At 44.1% G+C, this 16,201-nt stretch overlaps 1 protein-coding gene across 3 annotated transcripts in view; it reads left to right on the forward strand.

Annotated features, from left to right (window-relative positions):
• Positions 1-16,201, forward strand: part of PRTFDC1 (phosphoribosyl transferase domain containing 1) — a 74,010-nt gene that overhangs the window by 32,919 nt on the left and 24,890 nt on the right. For all 3 annotated transcript variants that reach the window (XR_010306538.1, XR_010306539.1, XM_064162504.1), the window contains exons 4-7: positions 244-309; positions 12,704-12,721; positions 14,159-14,241; positions 14,628-14,674. Coding sequence is in view for 1 of the 3 variants with exons in the window: in XM_064162504.1 (XP_064018574.1) it covers positions 244-309; positions 12,704-12,721; positions 14,159-14,241; positions 14,628-14,674 (214 nt within the window). In the remaining 2 variants the exon portion in view is untranslated. The remainder of the gene's footprint in view (positions 1-243; positions 310-12,703; positions 12,722-14,158; positions 14,242-14,627; positions 14,675-16,201) is intronic.

The raw sequence follows: 16,201 nt of genomic DNA on the forward strand, positions 1-16,201 counted from the left end.
GGAGCTTGGTGTTGGCTTAAGTACAACCAGAAGATGATAGAAGCTGCTGGAACAAATGAGTGTGGTTTTGTCATGCACCAACACTGAAACACTGGTTACCAAGACTGGGAATGATCCAGGAAAAGTTAACCTGTTTATTACTTTTTCAACTTTTATTTACTTTCTTTCTTTTACTTTTTTTACAGTTCTATCCATCTATCTATCTATCTCTCCAATTTCAGAGTTTGCTCTTTCTTCTTTCAGAATGACCAATCCATGCAAGATATGCAGATAATGGGAGGAGACGACCTTTCAAAGCTGACTGGGAAGGTTTGTTCACTTTAAATTTATGAAAGAGTATACTAAAACCACTTGAGAAATGCTGTGTAATTTTAGATGGTCAGAAACTTAATACTGGAACCTCAGAAATCTGTTCATCTCTATTGAATTGCTGTAATGCCACTGCTTTCAGATTGCAGGTGCCCTAACAGTTCAGAGTGTAGCCCCTCCACCTTAGCGCAGAGGTTTCCCACTTGTTATTATGTGTAGCCTCAGTGGGCAGAGGTTTTGCAGGGCTGCTTCCCCTGAGCTTGTTTAATGTCTTGGAGCCTTATTTTTAATGCCTTCATGTAAGCAGACTACACACTGAGTATCCCTGTTGGATTCAGCTCTTGAGAAAGTCAATACACTTTGCCCCCTGAAAAAAGTCCACTTGTGGAACCTTTCACACCGATAATCAAATCGGGATCTTTTAACTTTCAATATCAGGCTGGTCCTATGACTGAGTTTGCTTTGCACTGTGCTTGAGCATCATGGTAATGAAAGAGAGTGGTTGGAGCCAGTGAAAAGGCTGCTTTCTTCCTGCTGTAGTAATACAAAGCAGCACTTTGCAGAGGAAGGAAGGTTGATTTCATTAGGCAAGTGGTGTGTGTGTGGAAAATGGTCAGAAATGGATTCTTTACTGATGCATTTAGGTAACAGAACACTTACCTTGCTGTCTGTACTCTCCATGCAGTGGCTCTTTTATTAGCTGGCATTCAATAATGCTAGATTCTTCAAAGCACTCAAAGCTAGCAGAAGCAAACTCATCTGTTGCACACAAGAGGGGGAAAAAAAAGAAGAGAAAAACTTGAAATCTTTCATTCATATTAAAAGGCTTCTGATGCAACCAGAACTGAAATGAAAGCAATGCTGTCACACTCAGGATATTGTGGTGATGCAGGTGTCCTTGGCTTGCATTTCTAAAGACTCCTGCTGGGTGTTTGTTTCCAAATGATCACTAAAGCATAAATCATGTTCTTGGGAAATATTAACTCATTTGCTACTTTCTAATATTCTAACACTGGAGCTATCTGTCTCTGATGACTTTGCATATGTCTCTCTACCTCGTAGGCAAGGCTGGCAGTGCACATTCTCATCTTACCTAATGTTTCTCTTCTTTTGCTAGTCCACACACTTTCTAAGCTCCTAGGCCCATCTCTCTTTCCCCAGCTTCCAATCCCAGATTTTCTTGATGAAGAGTTTCCATTATTATTTTATTTCCAGGCATAACCTTTCTACAAGAATTTAAATTCATTGGGGTAAAAAAACGATTTTCTTTCCCAGGACTTTGGTGTATTGCATGTCTCCATGTGCCTATGAGAGAGAAGGAAAATTTCACCCTAAGTGGTTTTGCTCTTTCCAAAAATGAAGTAAATTGTTTTCTCACACTGAAAATCCCAGTGGCTTTTTCCTCATTGGCACTCCTGCTCCCAGATGTGGAATAGGCCATAAAAATTGGCTAGGAGATACTTGGGAGAAGATTAAAGAGTTAGGTTAGGCTTGCTGGGTAAGGAGGCTGGGATCTTGGGTAGGCGTGAAGGGGCTGGTTTGGGAACGAAGGCAGCTGCTGATCAGGAAGGGAGCCCAGCGCTGGAAGCTGAGTGTGGAGAGGCTGAAGCAGAGCAAGGGAGGGAGGGCTGGGACTGCCAGGGACTTGCAGAGAGGGCATGTCCAAGGGTTGGTTGTATGTGTGGCTACCTGTGCCACAGCTGATGTATGAGTAATTAAAAGGCATTTTCTCTGCCACACATGAGAAGGGCTTTCCTTGAGACTCAGCTGCCAGGAAAGCTGGGACGCAGAGCTCGAGCTCAAGCGCTCACACTTACGTGTCTAAAGTTGGATATGTGAAGGAGTGTCCTTATGTCCACAGATGCCAACTCCTCCATCTGTTGTTGACTTAAGCAATTAGTGCAAGTATTCAGCACATTTTACTAATCAGCCATTTGCAGACTGATTCAGAGCCTCCTACAGTCAATGTAAATCTTTCCTTGCAGTGTTTCTTAGTACCTTAGTTTAGCTGCTGGCTTTTAAAACTGCTGGCCTTAGTAACCAAGTCACTGAGGGAATTAGTGGAAGACTTACTGCTAGAATTCAATTTCCCTGCTTTTAAGGGAGCTGAGTGCTTCTTCTGCCTGCTTGGAGCACTTACTAAGAAAAGATTTGTCACTATATTGAAAAATTAGTATGCCAGGTTAAGTCCCCTTAACTTAATAATCATGGAAAGTGTTTTCAGAAGTGCCAGCATGGCTTCTGAATAGAAGTTCCATTAAGTTTCTGTACAGCTCAAAAAGCAGCAATAACATAAACACTTTTGAAACCTGCAGACAAAAGGTTCAGAGATTTTGATCTTAAAAGTGTTCTTCATTAATACCTGGAACCTCAGCTAACCTATAATTTCAAGGAACAACTAAATAACTTCTGTGCTTTACTTGTTATTGGGGAATAAAAAGAGATTCCTGAGTATATTCCTGTACAAGCTCTTCTGTGACAATGCTTTTGGTCTTTGTTTTTTTTTACTGAGAAAGCTTAAAGAAAGCAGAACATTTGAAAAGCTAATTAAAGAAAGAGGATGGTCAGGATAATAGCTCTTCAGAAGGAAGCAGGAAGCATATCTCCTCTGTACTTCTCTACAATATGCTTTGGTTTAGAAGAATATTCTAAGCCTTGAGAAAAGTGTATAAAGGCCCAAAGAATGGGAAATATTCTGAGAGAGGAGAGTTAGCACACAGACCCAACTTGTTACCTGAGAAAAATCATCCACAGATTGAAATTCTTCTTCTGTGAAGGTCACAGAGGCAAGAACGAAGATTTCCATGGTATGAATCATTAATAAGGGTACTTAAAAGGTGAATCCTGATATAGCTGAAGACTCTAACACTTTGTAACTGTTCATTTCTATGCAGGGAAAAAAAAAAAAGATAATTTCAAAATCTCTCTTTTAATGATGTGTGGTGAACATTACATTTCTCAGTAGATGGTTTCTTAGTTAAATAATGTCATTCTCTTTAGAGCTTTATGTACATGAGAGGCTATATGACAGTAAAGGTCTATGAAATCCACCATACACCTCTGCAGAGGTTAGGGACCCACTCATCTCTGCATCTTACTGTGTTGCTATCAGACTTGCAGCCCTGCCTTTTGCACCTTTGTGCATTCCACATCTTCAGTACCTCTGCTTAACTGCCCTCTTCAGTCACTTTCATTGATCTGCATTTTTTCCTTAGGTTTTATCCTGTCTGCCCTTTTGACAGTTGCCATCCTTAGCTGCAGTGAGTTCTACAAGACTTATGTACTCCTGCTCCTTTGCACTTTGCCCTTGAAAACTTCTGCAAATCTTGTCACATTAAAGTCTGGGGGAGGAGTTGTTGTGGTTCTGGTTTGGTTTTTGCCTCTTTTTTCTTTCTGTACAAACAGAGCTTTGTTTAGAGATTCCTATAGCTGAAGGCCCAAAGGCTTTATTTGCTTGTTTCAACTCCTGAGTTATTAGACTGAAGAGTCCCAAGGGGTAGCTCCTTCACTGTGCTTACAGTTTTCTTTTCAGTTAGCAACTATTTTGATTTAAAGCCTTGATGAGGAAGCCTTCATACTTCAGGCATGTTTTACCAAAAAGTTGTCACTGCTAAAATGCAGAACCTACTTTTCTCTTCTGAATTTGAATAGCCTTTTGTCTTCTGGAGTTGCCTTTTTTACTGCCTTTGCCAGTAGATTGAAGAACTTGCCATTATCCTATTTATATTGCCATGTGGTTCTGTATTTGCCTGTCACAAAGTCAGTATTTAAGCTTATAGATTCATAGAATGCTTTGGGTTGGGAGAGATCTTAAAGATTTAGTTCTGCCCCACCCCACCATGGCTATGGGACATTTTCCACTAGAACAGGTTGCTCAACACTTCATCCAACCTGGCACTGAACACCTCCAGGGAGGCTCATCTGCAACCTCCCTGAGCAACCTGTTCCAGTGTCTCCCCACCCTCACTGTAAAGAATTTCTTCCTAATCTCCAGTCTAAATCTGCCCTCTTCCAGCTTCAATCCATTGACCCTCATCCTATCACTCCAAGCCCTCGTAAAAAGTCCCTCCATGGCTTTCTTGTTGGGGAGGGACTTTTTAGGCTGTCAGGCAGTGACAGGACTGGGGGGAATGGAACAAAGCTAGACATGGGTAGATTCAGACTGGATGTTAGAAAGAAGTTTTTCACCATAAGGGTGGTGAGACACTGGAATGGGTTGCCCAGGGAGGTGGTGGAAGTCCTATGTCTGGAGGTGTTTAAGGCCAGGCTGGATGAGGCTCTAGACAGCCTGATCTAGTGTGAGGTGTCCCTGGCCATGGCAGGGAGGTTGCAACTAGATGATCCTTGTGGTCCCTTCCAATCCTGACTGATTCTATGATTCCTTCAGGTGCTGGAAGGCCTCTATAAAGTCTCCCTGGAGCCTTCTTTTCTCCAGGCTGAGCAGCTTCTGTTAGATAAACTAATAGTCTGAGAAGCTGCCATAAAGTTCTGTCACACTGCAGGGTGTAAATGAGGCAAGGTTTGAAGGTAGACTTAACACCAGGGAATTAATACTAGGCAGTGAGATAGTTGAAGGAAACAACATTTCAAGCATGCAGATCCTCCTGTCGGTCTGAACTGAATCAGCAGCCTTGCAGCTAAGTACAGACTGGGAATAAATTTTAACCTGATGTGGTAATCAGACAATTTGGGAGGGAAAACAAGGGGGAAAAAAGTGAGTGCCCTACATCATCACCTGCCCTGTGACTAAAGAGGCAGATAAAAATGTTAAGAATTCCTCTGAGCTAAAATAAGAGAGCAGAGCAAATTATCAGCTGTGGAACACTGATAAATGAGGTGGAGGTCAGCTGCAGTGGAAGATTATAATGTGCCATAAAGCCAGGATTTTATCGAGCCCCTGATTTCTGCTGCATGCAGCAGCTCTGAATTTTTGCTCCCAGAGTCAGCTGTTGAAGGTATTTTGTGGTCTCTTTGAGGTTGTGAGCTGAAAGGTCAGAGTTCTTTTGTGAAAAATGTTCTCCCACTGGGAACTGGGCTGTTAAGTAAAAGCTATTACTTCCTGCTGCAAACCTTGCTTCACTCTAAGGTGTTTTGTCCAGGTCTCAAATTATTCCTGTCAGTCTCCAGTTCTTTCTGCTTGGCTGGGGTTTGATGTATTTGTTTGGTTTTTGAAAGAGCCCTTCTTTTAAACTGTGGATCCATGTCATTCCACTGATTTTATGCTGAAACTTGTAAGGAGGAAATAATCTCTTTTTGTGCTTACCTTATTTTCTTTCTACACATGCAAGGGCTGTGTTTGTCCTCTTAGCTGTAGTATTGCATTAAGTATGATTGTTTACTTGATTACTTAAGTGGAGTTCCTGCTTTCCAGGAACAACTCTCCCATTCTAAACTTTCAGTTTAGCATTTTACCTTGTTAAAATTGTACATTTTCCTATAAATTCAAAGCCAGCCTTTTCCCCAGACTCGTATTTAAAAGCACTGTTGGTTCATAGCAGTTTTGCCTTTGAAACCATCCCTTTAAGTGAAGCATAAAACAAAATCTAGGCAAAAATTGTTCCTCTTCTCCAGGATGATGAAAAACAGTTTCCATAGCAGTTAGTGCTGTCAGGCAGGAGGCACACATGATCTCATTGCTCTGCTTGATCTTGTTAGCTGACATTGTTCCATGTCTTAGGGACCTGTGGGAAGGTAAACAACAGAAATGTATTGACTCAGAGCTGGATTATTTTTCAGTTTATTACAAGTCAGGATTTTCCTTACATGCATTAATAGCTCAGGTGACTTTGAAAAGCACTAAACCACAGCTTGTCAATTTTTTCAGGTTTCCAGTCCATTATTAGAAAATTCAAAATTCACAGGTACACTAAAATGTGTTATAAAAGTGGAAAGATGGGAGGCAAACTCACAGATTGCATAGATTTGGAAGGGACCCTCTCAATGGGCATCTTGTCCAACTCCTCTGCAGGCAGCAGGGACACCTCTAACTAGGTCACGCTGCCCAGGACCACAGCAAGTCTCATCTTGAATGTTTCCAGGGATGGGACCTCAGCCACATTCCTGAGCAACCTGTTCCAGTATTTTACCACTCTCATTGTGCACAACTTCATCCTGATGTCCCATCCAAATCCCCCCTGCTCCAGTTTCAAACCGTTGCTCCTCATCATACCGCCACAGGGCTTTCTGAACAGTCCCTCCCCAGCCTTTCTGTAGGTCCCCTTCACATAATGAAATGAAGCTGTAAGGTCTCTCTAGAGCCTTCTCTTCTCCAAGCTGAACAGCCTCTATTTTCACATGGAATGCAGGGATTAGAAGATATTTCTTCTTCATTTTACATAGCACTAATATTGTCAGTCCCCTGCTTTTCTAGATGTCCCAAGTCATGCTGCTATGAACCATTTCTGCTACTGTCTAAAGGAGGACACAAGAGCAGAATTTTTATGTTTCTGTTGATGCAAATCACAGCACAAATATTATTTCTGCTCAGTGCATATGTCCATGTGCAGAGTCACAAGTTCTGGACACCCTGATGCCTTAAAAATGGAGAATTTTAAACTTCAGAGTACCCTTTTGCATTTTAAACTATAGTCAGAGTACAGTTTCAGGGCCACATTCGAATGTACACGAAGGAAGTTTGTTAATGACACCAAACCAGGAGGAGCTGTGGACTCCCTCAAGGGTAAGAGGCCTTATACAGAGAATTCTCCACTTGGGATAAGGTGCTCCTGGTTGTAGGTACAATGTAGTGGATGATAGGCTGGAGAGCAGCCCTGTGGGAGGAGATCTGGGGGTCTGGGTTGAGGGCAAATTGAATATGAGCCAACAGTGTGCCTGAGGGTGCATCAAGCCCTGGTCAAGGGAGGTGTTTGCCCAGCTCTGCACTACACTGGTGCATACTGCAGCTTTGGGTACGTCAGGGTAAGGACAACAAACTATTAGAGCGTGTCCAGACCAAGATGGTGAAAGATCTCCAGGAGAGAATCTAGGAGGAGCAGCTGAGGTCACTTAGTTTGTTCAGCTTGGAGAAGGCTGAGCAGTGACTTCATCATAGTCTACGCCTTCCTCAAGGAGGGAGGTGGAGTGAGAGGTTTTCTGGTGAGCAGTGATAGGACTTGAGGAAATGGAATGAAGCCACATCAGGGAAAATTCAAATTGGACATTAGGAAAAGTTTCTGCACTGGAACAGACTCCTCAGTGAAGTGGTCACAGCACCAAGCCTGACAGGGTTCAAAGAGCACCTAAAAGACGCTGTTAGTCATATGGTTTAGGTAGCCCCGCAAGGAGCAAGGAGTTGCACTCTGATCCTTATGTGTCCCTTCCAACTTGAGATATTCTGTGGTTCTGTATTGCCTGCCAGTGACCTGGCAGAAACAGCTGTAAACATGGAGTGAATCACAGACATCCGTATCTGTCAGCTCCCAACCTTCCCTCTGATCCACCAGCAATGACAGCTGCTGATTCTTTTGCAAGGACTCAGTGGAAAGGTGTTTCAGCCTCTGAGAGCTGAGCCTCCACCCCTTCTTTATTTGCAGTCTGTAAAATGTCTTTCCAGGACATTCTTTCACCAACTGACTGCACTCCCTGGCTTACTGGAAGGCACATTAGGACTTTCATTTCTGGATGTGCTCTCACAGGCTGCACTGGTGAAGATGAGACTTCTGCTTCAGTCTAGTCAACATGTACCTAAATATTCTTATTTTCCTTTCCTCCAAGCTCCAAAAATAGACAGAAAATACCCAATGCATGCCAGAGGACCACATTACTTTCCTTTTCATGTGGTTTCTTCCTCTGCCATTGCCTCAGATCTATTTGAGAGGACAAACCAGTCTTGGTCCACGTGGTACAGGAGCTTCAAACACATTCTTGACAAAAAGGCCATTTCTTCAGCATCCTTCAGCCTCCTGTCATTTGTCCTGCCATCTGTTACTGCTGCAGCACCACGAGCTGAGGAGTTTGACCAGCTCCTGCTCACCAGCTCACAGGTGGGTTCCACAGTGAAGCTGATAAGGTCTGTCAGGTAGCTGTGACCTTTCACAAGATATGCTGGATGCTGCCAGCTGTGTGCTTAGGCTGATGGTGACATTGCTCGTGATGTATTGCATACGTGGCAGTCTTCTTGTATCTTCTTCTATCCATCTGCTCAAGGATAAGCTAATCTATTTCAGCTAGTCAGAGTTATACATCACCACTATGTAGTCTTCAGTGCAGTGTATCACAGCTTTTCTTGATAGTTTGTTTCTCTGCTATGCCACCACTTTCCTGGAACCTTCTGCCAGTAACCTGCTTCAAGAGGAGAAAGGCAGGGGACAGGCAGCAGTACAGGCAGTTTCCCAGCACCTCACGTCCTTTGGCAGGTTTTCTACCCTCTGCTACAAGAGGGTAGCAAACCATTTTGAACACCTTCAGTTGTAAGCAGAAGTTAAATACGATGAGCTGAGTCAGAGAATCATAGAAGAGTTCAGGTTGGAAAAGACCCAACCATGAGCCCAACTCTTTGAAGTTCACCACTAAAGCGTATCGCTAAGCACCGCATCTAAGCAACCTTTGAGCACCTCTAGGGATGGTGACTCAACCACCTCCCTGGGAGCCTGTTCCAAGGCTTCACCGCTCTGTCAGTGAAAAAAAAATCTCTACTGTCTATCCTAAACCTCCCCTAGTGCAGCTTGAGGTCATTCCCTCTTGTTCTGTCACCTGTGAGAAGAGACCAGCACCTACTTCTCTCTATTGTAGTTGCAGAGGGCAGTAAGATTTCCCCTCAGCCTCCTCTTCCTCAAACTGAACAGCCCCAGTTCCCTCAGCTGCTCTTCGTAAGACTCATTCACCAGCTTGGTCACAGTGCTGCTGCCTAATCATATCAGGGACTGATGTTTCACTCTCAAGGTGTATAGGTACAAAAGATGTTCCTATCTCAATATTTATAGTGGCTTTTCCACTCCAAGGGCCTTACAGACAACATTGCTCCTTAGCACATAAAATCCTCATCAATGTGTTGGAAATATAATGCAAACCAGAATCTGTGTTTCCTGCCTGTGCTAGTTTGAAGCAGGCTAGAATGTTTTGGTGAGAAGAACTAGATTACAGGCTGTGAGAGGAAAACAATGGTGATGTCTGCTTCACTCATAGGCCTGCTGAGATGTACAGGAACAAGAAATAAAAACAGATAACCACTCTCACTTGGGCTGCTGCTGGGGCTGCTGGCTGAGCTGCATCTTACTCTCTAACCTCACCCATCCATTTTGGACTAATCCACTTTGCTTCCTAACCCCCTGGCCAAACCTCCATTCTTCCTTGGGACTGGGGTAAGGTTGAGAGGGGTAGGGGGAAGGTGAAGGGGTGGTTGAGAGCCCTTCCTGGGGACTCAGGTTTGTGGGAAGGGAGTTGTGTTTCTGTATTACCTTTTCACCTTGTGTATTTCTGTCTCTAACTGTATATACTGTAAATATCTGCTTGTATATTGAGCTAAGCTGTAAATATAAGCTTCATTCATATTGCCAGAGCTGGCTGAGTCTAATCTGGGTGATTTCTAAAGTGTGGGGGGGCAGGGAACACCCAAACCATCACACCTGCCTTAGACAACTGCTTGATTAAAAGGGACTTTAGATGTCCAAATGAGTCTTGATTGCAACCGTTTTAGACCCCTAGGCTCTGAGGAGAAGAGGCAAGAGCAACAGAATGCCACTCAGACAGTTTCAGGGTCCTTCCTTCTCAAGTCAGTAAGAAATCCCAAGGTCTTATGCTTCAGCTGAAGTCATGTGCAGGTGACTACCACTCTTGTGGCCAGACGAACCCTTCAGGCATGTCTGGGTCCATGTTAATCTTCTTTCCTTCGCATGAGTCATTTGTGATAAGGAAATGTAGGCAAGATTAAATTTCTATTAAGGGAAGGTATAACTGCTTGGGAAGCTGTTCTCCAGAAACAGTTAATTACACTTCACTGCCAGGCTGGGTGCATTAGAGCATGTTCTCCAGGGGCTGTACAGGATTTAATTCATGATTTAAAGGTGGAATTAACATTTAATGCTAGTGATGCTACCTGGGAAATTACTACAAGAGACTATTATGATCTCAAGAAATTATTTTAAGATTTTAGTTGGAAGAATGCCAAGTAATGGCAATAAAGATGAATATTTAGGGCAATGGCTTCAAACTGGAGAAGTGCAGATGTAGATTGGATGTCAGAAACAAGTTCTTTACTATGAGGGTGGTGGAACACTGGAACAGGTTGCCCTGGGAGGTGGTTGAGGGCCCATCCCTGGAGATATTCAAGGTTAGGCTTGACAGGGCAACCTGATCTAGTTGAGGATGCCCCTGCTGACTGCAGAGAGAGATGGAGTGGATGACCTTTGGAGATCCCTTCCAACCCAGGCTACTCTGTGATTCTCTGATTCACTTCAGCATTTATACAGAAGAAATCTTTTGCATAAATGCAAGTGAGGGAGGAATGACCAAGCCACAGTTCTGAGCTGGGGACGATAGTTAGATCCCAGCTTGCACAAGACAACAGTGCACACTTACAAGAGATGCTGTGCTGGAGTACCAAGAAGGGCTTATGCCTCAGACCCACGTGTCCTGAGCAAGTCTTTGGAAGTGCTTTTCCTAGTTATGACTTTATCCAAAAGAGCCAAACCCTCTTTGGATCCAAATGGCTTCCTTCAAGGAAAAGTGTCCCTATACACCTGTCATTAGTTTCTCCTGAGCATGGTTTAGTCTCCTCAGTTTAGCTAGAGGACTGAGATACTTCCATTCTTGAAGGAAGACATTTCTAGAGGCAGGCATCACTGGACTTTTGTTGTTAGGAGGCCTTTGACTTTTTAGCTCCACAAGACTAGGTCTTTCAGACCCATAGCTGTTTGTGTCAGCAGATGAGAGGTTGAAAGTCAGGAGTGCCAAGCAGGATAACCACCAGTGAAACCTGTTATGAAAACACCAGAAAGGAGCCACCCTCCAAGATTAATACACTGGAGCTCAGTCTAAATTAGTAGCCTTCCTGAGTGATATCTCCATTGCTGACATCTGCTACCAGCAGTTCCCTCCACACCTTTAGCAAGTATTTTGCCATTTCAGAAGCAGGAGTATAAATATGGAGAATCTCTACTAGTCATTTCTGGCTTGAAGGTTGAAGAGATCTACCTAGCAGTTAAGGAAACTGTCAGAGGTGTGCTGTTTATGAGCACATCCCCTTCACACACTTCCCTGTGGTGTTTGGATCCTTCTTGGAATTCCCTGCCTTGCAATTCTGTGGTGGAAAAGGAAATTAGGCAATTCTCCATGTTTTGTATATAGCTGAGCCAACAAGCCTGAGAGAAAGGAAGTATAATGTAAACTAGTCTGGTGAACACTGCATGGATATGAAACCATCTGTCTTGAGGTTGTGTGGGACATGCAGCACATGCATGTGAGATGTATGCATAGATAGCTAGAATCATAGGATGGTTTGAGTCAGAAGGGACATCTAAAGGTCCCTAGGCCAACCCCCCTGCAGTCAGCAGGGACACCTTCACTACATCAGATGGCTCAGAATCTTGTGAGCCTCACCTTGAATATCTCCAGGGATGGGGAACTCAGCTACTTACCTGGGCAACCTCTTCCAGTGTTCCACCACCCTCATGGTGATGGAAGTGTTCATACAGGTATTTGTCAAATCACTTTGCTAGTGCAGGTTTCACCTCAGAAAGTGCAGCTTAATGCAAGACCATAAGAGCCCATCCTCTTGATCATGTGATAATAAATAGGTTTTCATTTCTTCTGATAAGGACATTACTTCTTGTTATTGCTTTTAGTAGAAGAACAGAAGTCACCTTCAATGTTGTGATTCCTTTGATGAACCCTTTCAGCAAAAAGATTAGCTCCCAGGTCTTGACATCACTGCTCATCACTGGACCACTCCCCTTCTCTTCACCACAACTGGTTTTAGCAGCAGTATTTGAAGAGGGAAGGAGTGCTTCACAGTGTGAGAATGGGTGGTAGAACCTGGCCTGTAATCCTCCACTGTGGGGTTTCTGGAGAGTGGGAGGAAGAGCATTTATTTCAGAGTGACAATGTTACTGCTGTTGTCTCGTATTAACAGCAGCAGCAGTATGTCAGTAAGCTACAGGGTACACTGCAGTGCATGGCTAGACACACTGGAATGAAGGAAAGCTCAGCCCATTTGGATTTCTTCTACCTGCTTTCATTGTCTGAAGCTGCATCTGTTCATGCACAAAGAAGATCATCTGGACAGAGCTGAATCGAGCTGCAGCTCTGACTTCAGGGCACAAAAATGAGACGGGGAACTCCTTGTGTCCTGCCATGTTGCACATGCACCTAGCCATCTTCATCTCCCTTCTGCAAACGTCTGTTCCTTTTAGCTGGTGACTGCTGTGTAACCATACTCCTTTTTCTTTCTGTCTTTCAGAATGTCCTCATTGTGGAGGTAAGTTGGGTGCTTATGTCATCTTGTACTTAAAGTCACATGGCCAAGCCATGATTGCCTGCTCTGCTTCTAAACCTGCCCATGTTTACACTTCTGTAGCTGGGAGGGGGTGAGGAGGGAGAGGGTCTGGTCTGCTTAATGACTTCTCAGTCTTTCTGCAATTGCATGATGGATACACTCCATTGCTGCTGCTCTAATTGACACTCTGCTCTGTGATACCCAGCACTCTTTGTTTCTGCCTCATTTGATTTGTTCCTTCTATGGTTTCATCGACTCCTGTTCTGCAAGTTGTTCTGTTCCTTGGAGGGCAATGAATCAACAGCCGTGGTGCCCTCTCTTCTCAATTGCATGACTTTGAAATGGTAGCACAGCCCTGCAGATGCTTTACAGCTTAGGGGCTGTTTGCACACTGCTTGGGAACCTGAGTCCTTCCCTCAAGTCCCTGTGGCTCCTGCTCATTAGCATTGCATCCCGCAGCCTCCCCTGGGGAGGGCCCAGCACAGACATGTCACTGATGTAAACCAACAGGGTGCCATTGTAGAGGAGGAGAATGTGTCACCTCTCTGGTGCTGCAGACTCTCTGGTAATTGATGTAGCTGCTGCTCCTTTAAAGTGTTGGGAAAGTAACTGGGGTGGTTAGAGGGCACGACAGGTTCTGAGTAGCACTTCAGGCCCAGTCTGCCTCCGTGGGAAGCAAGCTGGACACTGTAGTGAAGAAAATGTATCAGTGGTGGAATGCCTTCTCTTAGCAAAGGTGGGAAGGAAGCTCAGCAGCCACACAGACAGCTGGACACCCAAAAGGCTACCAGTAGCTCTGGATCTGCTGGCACTCACTGCGGCAGCAGAATGGAACAAGTCCACAGCAAAGCCTTCAGTGCTTCTGGACAGCTGGGGAGCAGAGATAAGGTGTTGCTAATGGGAAATCCACGTCCACAGAGTCCAGAATCAGCAGCTGGTCTCTGTGACTTGGTCAGTTTTGTAGCCAGGTGTCTGCTGATCTGATTCTGATGAGGTTGGGTGTAGCAGCTCTAAAGAGCACTCATTTGTACTGGGCTTAATTAAATGACAGATTTAGCCCTGGTGTGGGGAGATGCTGGCATACTGTAGACTTGAGCATGATCTGCAAAGTGTGATCCCTAAACCCTTGCAGAGCCCAGTAAAGTCATCTCCAGCCCTGTGTTACATCCCAGGCACTAGAAACACAGCTGTTTTCAAGAGGGAGTGGACAGTCCTCTGACTATTTCATGAGTAGAAAGTGCTCGTTTGGAAGAGTGAGAGCTCAGTTATAACCTGGTTTTGGATGTGGCTCACAATACACTGGGGACAATAACACAATTTGCACCAAGTGAGAAGGTGGAACTGCTCAGCCACTGTCCAGATTTCCTCTTTCCAACTTTCCTTTGTTCTTTACTTCTTCTCTTTGTCATTTTTTCTAAGGATATTGTTGGAACTGGAAGGACTATGAAGGTTCTGCTTAATAATATAGAAAAATACAAGCCCAAAATGATTAAAGTGGCAAGGTGAGTAAAACAATCACTAACTTAGTAATTAATTAGTCTAGGCAAACATATTTTCCAGTGGAGGATCCCATTCCAAGATCCTTCTTTAATTCAGTGTTCTATGGGGAGCACTGCACTCACTCCCTCACTAAGAGGAGTGTGGAGGAGAGGACAGGAAATGCTTTTGTATTCTGCAGTGGCAGTGACCCTTTAGCCCTTTCAAGACTGGCACCGATGGGCTTTGAAGGGAAGCATCCTCATCTCTTCCCTGCTATCAGGAGGAGGAGCTGAAGGAGCAGAGTGATTCCCATGGCTCAGATGGTTTTGATGAAGGCAGTAGTTTTTGTGCATGTTATTCAGGTAAATATCTTGATCTGCATGGGGGTTTCTTTTGTTTTTAATTACAGTTTGTTGGTGAAAAGAACATCTCAGCCTGATGGCTACAGACCAGATTGTAAGTGTTGTTGTGAAAAGCTGTATGTGGCAGTGTGAGAAGTCACCATTGTTCTACCTCTTGCCTTCCATATCATTCTCTGGACTGCCCTGTAAAGCACCAGTTTACAGTGGGGCTGTGGGAGGATTGGTGTACCTGTGGTTTGGGAAGCCTAGCCTGATGTCTTCTGCAGAGTACCAACTTAATAGGCAAGGTGTGAAAGGGTTTAATTTTACCCATGGAAGGTGAGTTGTTTACCTTTTGTCTCTTGACAAACAATAGAGAAGAGAAAATCCATTCCTTCCTTTTCCTTCCTCACTGCATCTCTTTGGAGGAGCTGCAGGATTCCATCCGGATGTGAAAGGTGTGTTACTGTGACTCAGATATCCACAAACTTTCCATTTTTATAACAGAATAACTACATTTATTATTTTTGAAATAATTATTGTTCAAGGAATAAACAGCTGTGATTCAATCCCATTCCCCAAAGGGCAAAAGATAAGCTGGGCTTTTTCAGCTTCCTTCTGCTGCTCTGCTTCTCTCTGAATGATTGGTGCTGGTACTGTGCTATGATGAAGCCAGAAATGGAGCTACACCAAGCTCTTGTCATTTGACACTTGTTAGAACAAGTGATGTAATAAGAGGCCTGTGGCTAAATACAGCAAAGAGTAGATCCATCTTGAAGACATGGACCACTATTTTCTACTGAGAAACTTTCTGCTTAGCTGAGCTGGGGAGGAGGATAGTCTACAACTACCTGAAGGGAGGCTGTAGCCAGGTGGGGTTGGTCTCTTCTCCCAGGCAACCAGCAACAGAAGGAGGGGACACAGTCTCAAGTTGTGTCAGGGGAAGTATAGGCTGGATGTTAGGAGGAAGTTGTTGGCAGAGAGAGTGATTGGCATTGGAATGGGCTGCCCAGGGAGGTGGTGGAGTCTCCATCCCTGGAGGTGTTCAAGCAAAGACTGGATGGGACACTTAGTGCTATGGTCTAGTTGGCTGGGTAGGCTGGGTGCTAGGTTGGCCTGGATGATCTTGGAGGTCTCTTCCAACCTGGTTGATTCTGTGATTCTAGGAAGAGTAGAGAGATGAGTACCAGGAGGCATCATGAAGTGTCTTGGTTTGGGATGTGGGAGAGGGGAAAACTTCCTGAAGCAAAAATGACTCACTGTTCAGTCAGCGTGGCTTTAGCCCAATAATCTCAACTGTGACCCAAACATTTTGTGGTACAACTTTTCATACTGTAGCATTTTCAACATGTAGAATGTGATCCAGTAAATTAAAGTGTAAGTTTGACTGGATGCACTAATGTCAAACATAGAAAAAACACCCCAAAATGACTTCACAAAGGGTAGTTTAATATTTGTATGCACTAACTTCTAAAGTGGAACAGATTTTACCCTGCTGTGATGAATTCTATAAAACATCAGAGGGCACTCTCATAAATCACTGACCATTTGCTCACTTAAATCCAAGAATCACAGAATTGTCAGGGCTGGAAATGACCTCAAAGATCATCCAGTTCCAACTCCCCTGCCATGGGCAGGGACA

This window comes from Pogoniulus pusillus, chromosome 23 (genome assembly GCF_015220805.1).
Source record: "Pogoniulus pusillus isolate bPogPus1 chromosome 23, bPogPus1.pri, whole genome shotgun sequence".
NCBI lineage: Eukaryota > Metazoa > Chordata > Aves > Piciformes > Lybiidae > Pogoniulus > Pogoniulus pusillus.